The sequence below is a fragment of the Balearica regulorum genome, chromosome 4 (assembly GCF_011004875.1).
Source record: "Balearica regulorum gibbericeps isolate bBalReg1 chromosome 4, bBalReg1.pri, whole genome shotgun sequence".
Taxonomy (NCBI): Eukaryota; Metazoa; Chordata; class Aves; order Gruiformes; family Gruidae; genus Balearica; species Balearica regulorum.
In genome coordinates this window covers 56,850,033-56,865,600 of record NC_046187.1, presented here as the reverse complement: position 1 = coordinate 56,865,600, position 15,568 = coordinate 56,850,033, and the positions used below count along the sequence as shown (strand labels likewise).

The 15,568-nt window shown below is 39.8% G+C and overlaps 1 protein-coding gene across 3 annotated transcripts in view; it reads right to left on the bottom strand.

Annotated features, from left to right (window-relative positions):
• The window catches only part of RFC1 (replication factor C subunit 1), a 45,659-nt gene extending 35,827 nt beyond the window's left edge, over positions 1 to 9,832 (bottom strand). For all 3 annotated transcript variants that reach the window (XM_075752294.1, XM_075752295.1, XM_075752296.1), the window contains exons 1-3: positions 9,705 to 9,832; positions 3,724 to 3,849; positions 2,269 to 2,344 (exon numbers count right to left, since the gene is read on the bottom strand). In XM_075752294.1, the coding sequence (XP_075608409.1) occupies positions 2,269 to 2,344; positions 3,724 to 3,849; positions 9,705 to 9,707 (205 nt within the window). In that variant the 5' untranslated portion in view covers positions 9,708 to 9,832. The remainder of the gene's footprint in view (positions 1 to 2,268; positions 2,345 to 3,723; positions 3,850 to 9,704) is intronic.
• Positions 9,833 to 15,568: the final 5,736 nt, after the last annotated feature.

Below are 15,568 nucleotides of genomic sequence, written 5' to 3'. Positions count from 1 at the left end.
TCCTACTACTAATGGGCTAGAATTTGCAAAATTTCCAGACAGTATCAGCACTTTAAAGGTAGCAATTGAGTTATATATTACTTTTGTACTCCACCTTTTAATGCAGAAATATTGCTACTGCTCTTCCTCCCTGCTAAACAGGAACTGTTTATAGAACAGTTTATCTGAAGACTTAAACCCATTTTTCTATATATATAACAGCATTATTCTGACAGATGTTTGTGTGATCATTTTTCTTCTACAAGAGAAGCAATCTTCTATTCTTAAGAAGATTGCTTTTAAAAATTCAAGCTGAAGCCTTTGGTAGGAGTCAAAACTTGTAGAAACTCCTGCAGTCTTTTCTACAGTTTCACAATACATATTCAAGATTCAGAATCCAATCAAAGAGGGATTAAAATGACATAACAGCTCAAAGATTACAACTATAAATTTCAAGCTTTTAAGTTAAACTAACAGGCAAGAATTTCCTTTTTTTTGTTTGGAGGGTTGCTTTTTGGTGGTTTTTTTTAAGACGTAAGTACTATAAAAGGGGTATCCCTTATTATGATATTCCAAAGAATATTTTTAAAATGTGATAGCAGTGCTTTTAAAACTGGGTGGAAGGCCAAGCCCAGAGAGTTGTTGTGAATGGAGTTAAATCCAGTTGACGGCCAGTCACAAGCAGTGTTCCCCAGGGCTCAGTTTTGGGGCCAGTCTTGTTTAATACCTTTTTAATTATCTGGATGAGGGGACTGAATGCACCCTCAGTAAGTTTGCAGATGACACCAAATTGGGTGGGAGTGTCAATCTGCTTGAGGGTAGGAAGGCTCTGCAGTGGGATCTGGATGGGCTGGATCGATGGGCCGAGGTCAATTGTATGAGGTTTAACAAGGCTCAGTGCTGGGTCCTGCACTCAGGTCACAACAAGCCCAGGCAATGCTACAGGCTTGGGGAAGAGTGGCTGAAAAGGTGCCCGGTAGAGGAAAAGGACCTGGGGGTGCTGGCTGACAGCCGGCTGAACATGAGGCAGCAGTACGCCCAGGTGGCCAAGAAGGCCAACAGCATCCTGGCTTCTACCAGGAATAGTGTGGCCAGCAGAAGTAGGGAAGTGATCATCCCCCTGTACTAAGCACTGGTGAGGCTGCACCTCAAGTGCTGTGTTCAGTTTTGGGCCCCTCACTACAAGAAAGACATTGAGGTGCTGGAGCGTGTCCAGAGAAGGGCAACGAAGCTGGTGAAGGGTCTGCAGCACAAGTCTTAAGAGGAGCGGCTGAGGGAACCGGGGTTGTTTAGTCTGGAGAAAAGGAGGCTGAGGGGAGACCTTCTTGCTCTCTACATCTACCTGAAAGGAAGTTGTAGCCAGGTGGGGGTCAGTCTCTTCTCCCAAGTAACTAGCAAAAGGACAAGAAAAAATGGCCTCAGGTTGCGCCAGGGGAGATTTAGATTAGATATTAGGAAAAATTTCTTCACCAAAAGAGTGGTCAGGCATTGGAACAGGCTGCCTCAGAGAGGTGGTGGAGTCACCATCCCTGGAGATGTTCAAAAAACAGGTAGACGTGGCACTTCAGGACATGGTTTAGTAGACATGGTGGTGTTGGGTTGATGGTTGGATTTGATGATCTTAGAGCTCTTTTCCAACCTTAAGATTCTACGATTCTATGAAATTATATTCTGCATGTTCCATACTGTGAATTTAAAACTATTAAAAAATCTACTAAATGTTCATCCCATAACGACAGACACATATGGAAACGCAAGTTAGTCTTTTAAAACAATCTCCTATATTATGTTCATGAAATGCACGGAGATGTGAAATTATATGATCAGCCTCCTGTACCCAGCACAAGATGTTATTTATCCCTCACAGAACAGGAAATCTAAAACTCTCAGCAATTTGTATACATCTTCATAACAAAAAAAAAGAGTTCAGATAGTAAATGCTTCAAAACTCCAATTTTTTGAGGGTCTTTTTTTCTGGTTTTGGGTTTTTTGGGGGGTGAGAGGGGTAGTGGTGTTTTTTTTAACAGAGGTTTCATTAAAAGTTACTTTGCACTGTATATTATGTGCATGGCACACACTGTATTATTACTATTATAATCAAATATATTTAGCTTTCCAGCAATAATCACTGTGAAAAAACATTTTTAATTGCATTTACTAAAAAAAAAAAAAAAACAAAAAACAACCAACAAAACATAGCTTTCTTTCAGATGTACCATTTACCTAACCAACCTTGAATGCTGATGCAAAAGATACAAAGGAGCATTCAGAAACAACTGCAAACGCTACCTGAATCGTAGATTATTCTTTTTTTCTTCTTTGTCCGCTTTTGTTTGGAATCATCTTCACTGGGTGAATTATTCACCTAAGAGTAACAGTCCATTAGTTCAACCAGTAAACAGGTCCTTCAAGCTTTTACTCAGTTAGACATTCAAACTTATGAGTGTCAAAAAAATTCTGACAGAAATTATCTATTTCCCAGTATTACATTTACAAACAGTCTTGTGGTAACTCATGAGGGGGAAAGATGCAGAACAGAGGAAATAAGGAAGAAACTGCAGCAGTAAAGTGAAATGTGCTCCAAGCAAACCATAAATGATTACGTTGACAGTAATATTCAAGTTTAATGCCAATTAAAGTAAATCAAGCAGATTTTCAAGCACTTCCAACTTTTCATCCAAAGAAGAAAGTGCATGGTCCCACCAGAAACAGAGATGGTACAGGCCAATAAGTTACTTGTACAGAATTCAGCTTTCAATTTTGGTTCCATTCTGGATATGGTTTTGCTGTAGCCATCAGAATTTGACAAAACTTCAATATAGCCAACTGAAAAAGGAAAAAAGCATACACAACAGTTGAAGCTAGATTGATTTCCTATTCAGTGTCCTGGTTGCTTGCAGCTTTTCCTCTCGCTCATTAAGCAGTGCAAATACAGTAAGAGATTCCACCAATGGTCACAGTTGACAAACATGTTCTATCTAGCAGCAGCTAGTATTAAACTGTCCCAAGGAATTTATTTTTTTTTAAGACATTGACAAATTCTAGATATTTAGAAAAATCACAAGCTGCACAGGTACGCAGTTTCCTGTGCCTACCAAACTACTAACTATGCCTATTTTGTAGTCATGCACAGTTGTAAATGCTTCTAAAAATATAATTCTAGATAAACATAACTACACGTTTTATAATTCACATTCAATTCCAATCTGAAACCTGTTAAATCTTTGATAGAACTGGAGAATTGCAAAGTACAATTAATAGATCCCTAAGACAATTGCTATGTCTTTCAGTTCCCCTGAATGGGCCTTTATTTTCACATTGAAACAGTGAAATTATACAGCCAAAATATTTTTTAAAGTAACATCTCACCTCTTGATTGTGATGCTTCACATTAAACATTCCATCCTATTAGAAATCCTTCCATTCTCTAAGTGATTTTAAAGTCCTCTTTAGCCACTCCTTTCTTTTTTTATACCATGATTAACATCAAAAACACTCAGACTAGAACACAATCTTATTTTAACCTGTCACTTTATAGAATTTGCTCTTTGCAACAGGTTTACATAAGTGACCCTGTCCAAGAAAGGCAGTGTCAATGTTTCCACCACAGGTGTTCCAAAAACACCTAGTTAAAAAACTGGCCAGAGGGCACCTACATCACAAGCTTTTACCTTACGCTGGAGATGCAAACAATCCTACACAAGAGAAGCCAAGCATTTCACAAATAAGAAAAGCAAAGCTAACCTTAGTCTCCTTTCCCTTTTTCTTCCCACTTGAAGGTCCTTCACCATTTTTAATTTTTTCACTCTTCACAGTCTCACATTCCTGTCGCTTTCCAGAAGGTACAACACCAAAGAATTTCCGGATATCCTAGTAAAAGGGAAAACAGATTTATAAAGTTTTTAATACAGATAACTCTCAGAAGTTTCACGCTACAAAGCGGCAATGCACTTAAATTATTTTGTCAACAGTTCTATTTGTTGATCTTGAAATTTTGTTTACAACTAAAAAAAGAAAGATCAGCTAAACATAGCTGCTCAGACACTGCACCCCCTTTCTCTTGTCATTGAGCCACAGAAAAAAGTTTGTTTTTCCCTTAGTTGGACACCTTCACCAATACACACTTCAAAACAAACTTCATTAGCGATGAAATACAGTGACTCAAGACAGATGGACAACTAATTTTTTTTCAATTAATCATCATAAACCTTGCCCAAAGTATTTCTATATCAAAAATTATCAACTTGGGTATGAAGTAGTGTCTAATGTAAAAAGATTAAAAAAGAAAAAGAACTTAACATGAAAAGCTCCAAAAGGTCTGTTTTGTAACCTTATTCTACTCTCTGACCACAGTACAACCATAAAAAACATTCTAAATACATAAAATTGTTAACTAAAGCTTCATTTTTTAAATTGTACACAGAAAACCAAATCTGACTTCTAAGGAAAAAGCTAGTGATTTCAGTTTTATTAAAAAGAAATTGAGAAAACACATACCTGGCTGGTATCACTACCTCCATGGGTAGCAGCCATTTTAGAGAAAGCATGTACCCCATATGGCCTAAATATAGAGCAGGTAAAGGGTGTGGCTCAGGACTACATTCTACTCAGCTGATAGCTATTCCCCATCACAGAGTTCACCTGGGTAGGTTTTGATTATTACAGGGAACGACATGTAGACTAGTAAACTCTTAAGAAATTTCCCTAAGAGTCTGATTGACCAGAGGCAGTGTTTCAGGCTCCTTTTCTCTTACCAGGCAGTTCCCCGACAGTTTGGATTTGGATTATCAGAGCCTATTTGGCTTAAAATCAATGGAATATGTAATTTGAAAGCATACATAAAATATGGGACATGTATAGATTTATTTAGTATATTTAGCTTAAAACAATTTTATAGAATCAGAAATGTTATTTCCTGTAAAAATTTAGACTCTTTATGTTTTACTTGCATATTATAATACAAATTCAGCAGACAGACAATGGTGGAATGGGAAGCGTTCTTCCTCAGTGAGACTTCACATATCTATGGAATTTATGCCTTGAGGCATAAATTTTCAACACTCTTCTATTTTAAATATACTCCTACGATATAAATGCAGTACTATATAAGGTCTGAAATTTTGACTGCCGATACCTATAGCTAACAGGTTTGAAGAGAACATCTATTTAAAAAGTCTCGAAGCAAATTTGTGGACTTGATCACTTAATCATTACTACTGACTTCTTTTTAGGCTTAAGGTAACATAGGCAACAGAAAAACTGATTATAAGTCTGATTAGATCTCTTATGTAGTAAAATTTAAATACTTTAAATACTACAAAATAAAGTTACTTTAAAGTTTTGTTTTCATTTTTTATAGTTACTTTTAGACTTCAAATATTTGAAGAATAATTAATTTTAGATCAATATTAATGCTCTATTTATTCTAGTATTTGAACTAAAACCTGTTAAGTAGTAAGTGAACTGCTCTGCAGACATGATCTATAATAATATTAGATTATTTTTTAATGGACTTATACAAGGAAATCCCATCATATCCTGGCTTATGAAACGCAAACTTAATAAAGAAAATATATGAAATTGACCTGTCTGCCCCAGCTTCTTCCACTATTTTAATATCACGGTTCCTGAACTGCTAACGCCCAAATTATAACACGTAAATTATTATTTTCTGCCTCATCAATTCTCATATCAAGTTAGCTCTTCATAAATACCTCTAATTCACAAAATTAATGTCATAGCTATATACTCTACTACATTTAACATGCTATAAAGAGGACCGAAAATTGCACCGCAAACTTTTTAAAAATAGTATCTAATCAGGGTCAACTTTACAAGCTATTTTCCCCCAAATCACTTCATAAACACCTAAAATAAATGGGTGACAGTCAACTGCTACTATCTTTTATAATGCAGGTAGTATTTCATTAGATTAACAGGTCAAATGAAAATAAACAATTTTTGGTTTTTTTATTCAAAGCAGCATCTTCTACCCATTTATTAAGAAAGCACCATCCATACACATACTATTATTTATTTGAAAATACTGTGGTGATACAGCAGCTACATTTTCCAAAATTGCATCCCTATGTTAACACAACCCACCCTATTCTCTTGAGGCAAACTGCACTTCAGTCCTCAAGAAATGGCAGCTTTTTCCTTTTCTTTGTTACATGGTTGTGTTAAGGAGTTTTTCAGAAAATACTGTGAATACTAAAGCACACAAGCCACCTAGAGGTTTCTGAATAAAAGTTTGTATTAGGGTAGTAAATTTTCATTTCCCATAGTGACCATCTACTTCTGAGTGACTAAACTACACAGCCCTAAGCTACAAAGGAAAAATGACATCTGCGTACAATCTCCTTCAATCTTCAGAGTTATAAATCTTCCAATCTTCTTCAGCTATCCTGCTGTTCAGAAGAAAAGGTAACCTTGTTAGCCACTGCTGCACTACAACAGCTGGTAAATTCAGAATTGCTTGGGAGAAAAGTATGCCACAGTGCAACAATAAAGTTGTCTTTCAGTGAAGCTTTTATCCAAAAAATAATAAAAGACAGATTTTTTGTGCCATTTATTAAGAGATGCCAGATAAATCCTTAATTCATTGCATAACTAATTGCAGAAATCAAGCAATGTAAGTATCTATCAGACTGATTCCCATCTGACAAGTCTGAAGACTATTTATAAAGTCTTTTATAAGCTTAGATCCCAGATAGGATTGCTTGCCTCCATTCTGGCTTTATCTATCAACTATCTATCTCTGACTGACCATCTTATTGGTATATAATGCCATGCATATATATGAGTTCACCAGGTAGAAAAACTGCCTATGTTTAGCTTTTATCTGTGCTCATTCAAATGAGGAAAGGCATGTACCGATGTAAGTGGCAAGTTTCCTTCCAGGAACGTTCCCCCAAAAACCATAGGAGTCATCAGCCTTGTGTACCCTGGAGATACACTCACCAGCATGGCTGTCCCAGGTGGTCCCCTTGCCCAGAAAGCTAAAGCTAACTTTAAGCAGTTCCACCTAAGAGGTGTAACTAAGTAAGACTTTCTGATCACTCTCGCTAAATTACAGGGGTAATTGATGCATAGCACCTAAACAGCCTAAAAAGCTGTGTTCAGGTGCACTGGCTCCTGCTAAGCTATCTTAGTAACTGTATGATCTCAGTAATGGCTGTGCCGTCTAGTTCTTGCCAGTTTTGACTTCAAATCCTCCATCTTATGCAATAATAGAAGACCACAGCAATTAATCACGTCAGGTTGCAAGTTTTCTCTTGAAAGATTTGTATCTGTGTTTTACTCAGGAGAGTAACATGAATAGAAACGGAAACCTATTTGTTAGGTAGTACAAAGACAAACTCAAGGAGTTTGTCAGGGTGACTCTAAAGGTTTTTTTTGAGATCCGGCTCAAAAAAGTCAGTTATAAAAGTCATAAACACTCCATACTGTTTTTTTCCCTGCACTTCAAAGGCATCCCAAACCAAATATCAACTACTTCAACACTTTAATGGTAGAACCATCTCAACCTAACCATAATAGGAACAGTGCTTTTAGAAGACTAGTGTTCAGTAAGGCAGAATATTTTCCAAAATAGCATCCTATAATTCAGTTTGCACCTCAAAGTACAAGATAGAAAACTGAATTTCACCCACCTAGCTCAATGACTGCAATTGAAAGTAATGCATCTTTTTTCAGGTATTTAGAGGTGTGTCCATGGGGGCCTTGCATCAAAAGAGTAATTTATTTACATTCTGCCTATTTCAGTGCAAGTTTAGTGCAAACATCAGCTCTAACATCTGGTCTGTCCAGAAAAATTGCACTAGCTGAAATCAAATTTATTGTATCACTTCAGTAAAACCAGTAATACTTGCTTGGATAACTATACTTAATTAACGTTTACTAATAGTGGTAATTGCAACACAGGTACCATACAGTATTTTTCGAGCAGTATCACAGTTCAAAGTACACACCAGCTGATGCTACAGCTCCAACCATGTGAAAGTCTCTCTCAGCTAGAGGCAACTCAAGTAGCCCTTACTCAGAGTCAGTCATTCCCTCAGGTGTACCAGTATAGCTCTCTGCTTGGGAACTGGGTCAGGCCACTAATCTGGGCAAAAAAATAAATCCCTTCTAAGACAAATCAGTTCATTGTGTAACTCTACACACATCAGTTCGGCACAGCTGAGAAGGTGCTGCAGAACCAACCCGATGGGGGCTACTTATGTTTGGCACTACATGAAAAAAAGTTATTTTGCAAGGGTATGATATTAAATTCCAATATGCTTGTGATGTCACTGCACACACAGTTACTAACATCACTGTATTTTTGTCTCTATCTCCACAGCTGCAGCAGTGATGGTTGTACAGCCTCTTCTCTTCAGCACTTAAAAGGGAATGGGCTGAGGCAACTCATCCCTTCCTCAAAATGATGGTTGTCTTCCTCCCTTTCAGGAAAGTGCCAAGACATTGGGAGATGTGTGACATTCAGAAGACTATACAGAAGCAAAGCCTCTGTCCCAGGAAGATGGGAAAGGAGGAAGCAAGTCTGCCAGTAAGACCAGTTTTCTAAAGAGGTGATGGCAGGGCAACAGGAGAGGCACACTTGTCCTCATATTTAAAGTCATCAGTCACCCCTAATAAACTATTAAAATATCATTTAACAGTTTCAGGATTCTTAGTGCTGGCAAACCTGTCAGTACTGTGAAAGACTCAAATTGTATCACCCATCATTGATGAGCATCAGGTGTAAGATATAAACAAGGTTAAACTCTATGGGGAGTCCAAAAGCAAAGTTGAACCTAACTGGCTTTGAACGGCATTTGTAGTTAAGCCAGTGAAACACGTGCACAGAAACTCCATCTGAGTAGAGGCATTTCTATCCGAGCCAGAGATGAAGCAGGGATACCATCTCATAATGGCTGTGTAAGTGAGCAGCACTTTGGAAAGCACACACACACATACGTATTTATATTTACAAACTCTTCACATCCTACTGAGGGTTGCATCCTTCATTATTTAAAACAAGTGTCTACTTTTAGACTTTTTCTTTCCACAACTGACTTGTTTTTCTGGAAATATTGCACCGTCCGAGTCAGCAGCAGCAATGCCCTCGCGTATACTCTTACTGAAATCAAGGGGAGAGTTAAAACTTGGGCAGACTACGTTTAAAGACAGATTTTAGCTCGTCCGCCTTCCACCTCCGCACCAAGCCCACGGTCCGCGCCTAATTCACCAGCCGGTTTCGGGGGGGGGCGGGAAGCTGTAGAGGCCCAGACGCTTCCCCCTCGAGGCAAGGGCATAATCGCGGCCGTTTCCTCCGCCAGGGGTTTATTTTCCTGACACGCGTGGGAAGCCGGGCCTTGGCCCCTCAGGGCGGGAGCGGCGGGAAGCGCGCGAGCACCGCTGGAGGGGAGGCGCGGCAGGGCGGGCGGCCTCGGCTCCGCAGCCTCACAACCGCTCACGCCCAGGCGGGTCTCTGCCGCTCCGCCACACCGCGGAACCTCCGTACCCAGGGCCGCTGGCTCGGCTCCGCTCGGTTCGGCCCGGGACGGGCTCCAACAGCCCCGGGGCTGCAGTCACGCGCCGGGGAAGACGCCCATCCGGCCCCGCCGCTGGCGGGACACTGCGCAACGATCCCTCCCCCCCGCACCTGGAGGAGAACCGGGGAGGGGGGGGGGGAGAAGGAGGAGCAGCCCCATAGACCCCCGATGCGGCGTGCTCACCATGCTGCCAGCGGCCGTTTATGTCGCTAGCGGGACGTCTCTGGCTCCATGCCTCCCGCCCCCCCGCCTTCGCGCCAACTCCCGCAACCCGGCGCGCGGAGCTGCCGTCACAACCGCGACGGACGGGGCGGTGGCACGGAACGGCACGGCACGGCGGGGAGGGGCAGCGGCCCTGTTGCCACTCTTCCCCCCGACCGTCGGTGGTGGCGCAGGTCCTGGCCGCGGCCTGGTGCTGCTCCCGGGCCTCCGGCGGCCTCCCCTGCCCACCCGGTCTTGTCCCTTGTTTTTTCCCTTCTCTTGCTTTCTGTGCAGGCGTCAGGGGGTCATCCCCCTACAGCAGGACGCGGCGGCGGTTTAACCGCTGTTAACCGCTCCGCCGAACCGCGGCAGGAAACCTGGGCAGCTACTGAGCGTCCTGGCCTGGTAGTAAAGGGAATGGGTATAGCAGCTCCCTTCAAAATGGTGGGCTTCTAGCTGCTGCAGCTTCGCGAGAGCTGACAGTGTTAAATGTTTTAACAAACAAGCGATCAGTGCCAGGCCTTTGTGAGATTTATCATTTTTTAATGCACTGAGGCAAATGAAGCATCCTAAATATGCGGACAGCTAGTAGCAGTACAGTCATCGTACAGGTCACAGCACATAAAATCAGTTCCCTGTAATAAAGGTGTGGTGTTCTATTTCCTGGTTGTGCAGGAAGCGTCAGGTTTTGATTCCTCAATGGTATTTTATGCTTAGGAGACCTCAGAGCCTACATCTGAGGAGTCTGAGAGAAACTGTAAAGTTAGGCTATGTCTTCACCCACTGACTTTCATTTCTAATCAATTTCTAGTGAGATCTTGTATGTTTTCTTCCTCTACTTGCTGAACACTGGGAGGGAGTAAACCTGGGCAAACAAAAAAAAAAAAAAAAACCCAGTTCCCCTCTCAATAATTATTTGTCTTACGTTTAGATTCTGCCAACCTACTGAATTGCTAATTATTGCTAGTCTTGGAGAAGAATGGGGAGGTCAAACAGAATTTGTGACATTAAAAATACTGCCATTGATTTAGAAAACCACTCATAAAAAAAGCAGAGATTACAAGCTCAATTTGTACTTGTCTCAGTGCAATTTCCGGTGCTATCATTTGTGTACCGTCTGTATTCATTTTTCTGTTTTGGTTTTGGTTTTTGTTTTGATTTTTTTTCAAGAACAACAGACTGTCAGTGGCATGGTCAAACTCCAGCAAAGATAATTACATAGAAATAAGAGTAAAATCTTTTTGTCTGATCTGAAAAAATATGGATGTTAATATTACCATTCCTGTTTAATTCTTTAAATTGGACTTTAAGTAATTGTAAGATGCTGTTTGTATAGAAATTGGTACTGTTCTTTTATGAATGCACATGGTCAGGTAGACTCGTATTTTCAACATTAGCATAGCTTATGAATTCGGATTTCTGGGTAAGAAACACATGACAGAGCAAGCAAGTAAACGCAGACCTACAGCACAAGCTGTGCTTTTCAGCCTGATTTGCAAGTTACTCCATATGAACTCAACTCTAATGGCTATGCAAACAAAACTGGTATCAATTTAGAAAAACATCTCCAGAGATATGTTTGTGTTTACATATTTAATTCTCGTTATGTAATTTTTAAAGCCATGCGTGTGCCTGATACCAGAACTAAAGAGTAGTTAAAATGGCTGACATTTGTAAGAGCCAGACAAACTGTTTAAATAATGCTAAAAGAATTATTGCAGGTGGTTATCTCTATTTGTAGTTGATAAAGCTACCTAGAATAACATCCAGCAGAGCAGTATCTGCTTGTGGGCTTGTGACATGTTCATGTTTCTTGGAAGGCAAGAGTTTAACCCTGTATGAGGAGACCAGACTGAATACCTGGAATGACTATAATTCACCCCTGGGTACGGTGGGGAGGCAGTGCCTCTGTTTCTACATGCATGGCTATGGAACCACTAGAAGTGGGAAAAACCTTGCTCTACCACAGGAAACAAAACTGAGTACTCATTGTATTATGATGGGCTCTGCAAGATAAAATGAAGGCAATATCCCTTTCGAGTCTATAATTGATGGCGGGTTACGTTTTAAAGGCATATGTTTTAAAGGCATATTACCTAACTAAGAGTACAGCTTTTTAAAAAGTAGCTAAAGTACACTCAATATCATCACTCTATTTACAACTAAGGCAAATAATGAAAAAAACATTAGACTTTTCTACCTTTCTGAAAATCACAGGCTATTTGGCTTTTTATGATTTTTTTTTCCAAAATACATGAAAAAGAGATATTAACTCTTGAGCTCGGTTTTTTCCCCCTATTGAACACAACCAGTCCTACTGTTGTTATTACTAATGAAGGCTTTGTCTTGCTTATTGAGAGAGGAGGTTGTTTATAAGAAAAATGTATTTTTTTATATTGAGAAATAAAAAATAGTCCGTGTTCTTTTTCTTAATATTTGCTTGTTTATTTTCAAATTTTTGTACTTTGATATGCTGATACAATTTTGGAAATGAAATCAGCTTTTTACTGCAACTTTTGAAGCAATGTTTTATTGACTGCTCTGCAAAATTTGTGTTTTTGAATTGTTTGAAACTTAATTGAAATTCAAGGCAAGTACTTGTAACTTAACACTGAGATACTTTTGAAGTCCATAAGGCAGTGTTTCTCATGTGTTCTAGGGGAAAATACACTTGTATCATTTAAGAAATCTTTATAATGGAACGGAGATGTTCTGAGCTCCATACGTGTCCGAAGTACCTCTGAGGTTAGGAATTGCCCTGAAGAAATACAGTGTGGTAATGCTGAGATGATTAGGAAAACAGGACAAAAATATGTTTCCCGAAATTGAAATTTCACGTTAAATTCTGTATTTTTTCATAGCATTAACAGACATTAAAATACTCATTTACTAGATGGTAGGGTCTATTTTGGAGGAATCCTGTAGGGAATATTTAGCTTGCTAGAGTCTCTAGTAAAGAAAATCAAATTTCTCTCACATTGTAGAAACACGAATTAGCATTTTGTTGCAGACCAAAAATTCCAAAAATTCTTTGTAAGTCTGTGGTCTAGTTTCTATTTACACTAGGCTTTCTATAGTATCCATCACAATTATGTGTCTTTAGAAAAGACTTGATCCCATCTCAAACAGTTTTTGCTGTATAAGGTAAAGGTATAAGGTAAAGAACAGTGTTTGATTTGCATCAGACTGTTGAGGGCAATTACATAAGTTGTGCTTTTTTGAGCACCTAGCACTAGTAGATCTGAGCAGCTGATGTTAATGTAAGCATTACACTTTTTTGAAGTGAACTTTGTCTTTAGGTCTTTTCTCTGTCTTCATTTGCATATCTAGGAAGAACGAAGGTGTCTTAACTCGGATACTCAGCCTAACATTGCATACATTCAAAACTCTACTCCTTTTGACTAATGTGTTAGGCATTTCTGCAGATCAAATCCCAGGTTTTCAAGCCAAGTCCCTAAAACAAGGAGAATACATATTCAATGGTCAAGTGGAAAGTTGTTTTCATAATTTGAATCACTTGCCTTGGCAGAGGCAAGGACAGAAAAGGAAATTTGATAGCTAAGAACTGAACTGAATAATCATTAGGCTTCCCAACTACTGTAACAGTGATGGCTGGTGCCCTGGAGACCTTGGCCTCTCCCAGCCTTGATTCATTCTGAAACCAGATTCATTAAGTGCATGGCCAGCGGCAGGAAACCCCACTGTGCAGCATCATATGATGTCCACATACAGCATCACGGTCAGAGCCTGTACTGACTGGCACTCGAGCTAGTGGAATAATTAATCCCTTCCTCTTCCCCTCCCTTTGCACCCTTGCTTCTCAACAGCCCCTGATCACATCTCACTCTTCTATGCTAATTGTTTTCCAAATCAACAGTCACAGTGTTTCCTTTCCCCAGCTCTTGCCTCAGCTAATCAAAACATCCTTCCAGATTCAAGTCACTATATGACTCTCATGAGGTAAATTGCTTCCTCTTTATCAAGTTTTGTCTTTCTCCAGATCAAGCATCTGGGAACAGAAGTCTCTGCTGCACCTTTCATATCGCGTGAAGATGCAACACGTAGTCTGCAATAAGATGCCAGTGGTACTAACTGCTGTAGTCGGTGAGAGAAGCCTGTTGTCTTCAGCTTGCCAATACATTGCCGTGGTCTTACAGAGCTGTCCTGGGTGTTTTGAACTCAGGCATCTGGTAATCATGGTAACTAACTGCTTTAGAAGTATTGTGGGATCCATAACGACTTGTGTTTGGGTTTTCTTTCATAAAGTATGATACATACAATCAAAGCTTTTGAATGTTAAAATAGAAGATTATGTTCATGCAATAACTATCCAAATTAGCATTTTAAAATGCTGTTTCACAGAATAAAAAAAAGGAACATGTCAGTATATGCTGTAGACCAACTTGGTACAGTCCCTGTCTACTCCTCTGTTTCCCAAGCTACCTTTGGTAGAATCTTGGCTGAGAAGTGTGGATCGGTTACTTCAGGCAGTTGAGGGAGTTCTAGGTTTGTTATGTGGGAGAGAGTGGTGTTAGATGCATGGCTGCCCCACCAGCAGGGGTCTGCAGTGCAGATGATGTCAGTGGGAGCTTTTTCATCATCTGTGGTGTAAAGGTGCTGCAGACATATGCTTACAAACATGCATTGAGGTTTTGTTGTTTCTCATAAAAACAAATAAATAAAATGCCTTCCCTCTTCTATTGATTAATCAGCTTTATTGTTAAATTAAAGGTATGCCTCAGTGGTGTTACACAGTGCTGCAAGCATGCTCTCACAGGTATCAGGAGCAGTAAAGTGGCAGTAGCCCAGCAGTCCATCTGGACTTTCACGTCCTATGTACCAGCAGGGCTAATTCATCCATGCAGAGTGCTATACTTAGGTGGCAAGTTGTTCCCATGTTCAGCTTTCAGTGTGTATCTTTCTTGCATGTAAAGTTACTTCACACTGCTAGCTTGTTCTGTAAATCTCTTCAGCAACTGCGGTCTACATGTGGATACACTTTATATTACTGTACCTCAAGAAAAGCAAAAAAGGCCAGCATCAGTCTTACTGTATTGAGTAAATTGACAATATTTCAACACATGTAGTTTTGCCATAATTTGAAATATATTAAAAGATGAAATTATATTGCGTAACTGCTCTGTAAGATACTCGTTGTACTGAGGCCACAGCTGTGTATATCAAGATTGTTAAATCAATCACTACTGAAGTAGCATCTTTCAGGGCTAATTATCTTTGCTAATTGTGTTTATTTGAAGAAATCCAGGGCAATTGCTTAAGGACTGGAACAGACCCCTGTTAATTTTGTACTGCTGCTGTACATAGAACTGTACAGCACACTTTTATATAGGATAGAAAACGTGCATGTTGCATGTGTTTGAGAGAAATATTGACTTGCTTTGCATTTTTATATAGTTAGTGGGATATGTGTATATCTCTTGTCCACAGTAAAATTTCCCGCAAGTCCAGGAAGAATTTTTCAGCAGAAGTAGGATGTTTGAGCAGGGCAGGATTGAGGGATGACTCACTGCCCTTCCAGCCATCCAATTACACAGACGGGATAAATCACCTTGTAATTGGAGTAGTAGTCTGAATTATATTTCTGCCATGTTTTCCTGAAATACAGCTGCACAAGGAATAAAGGATCTTATAGCTTCTTAGCACCCTCTATCACCTATATTCTCCCGCCCAAGTGACCAAGCTTTAAATAATGATAAATTAGTTACTAGCATTTACATTGTTCAGGCGACCTACCTTCCTGCAGGTAGAAGCCAGCTAGGTGTCTCAGTGGTCATACAGAGGCCACCTCCCTAAAAATTACACCATTCCCTGACCCGTTCTAGGTC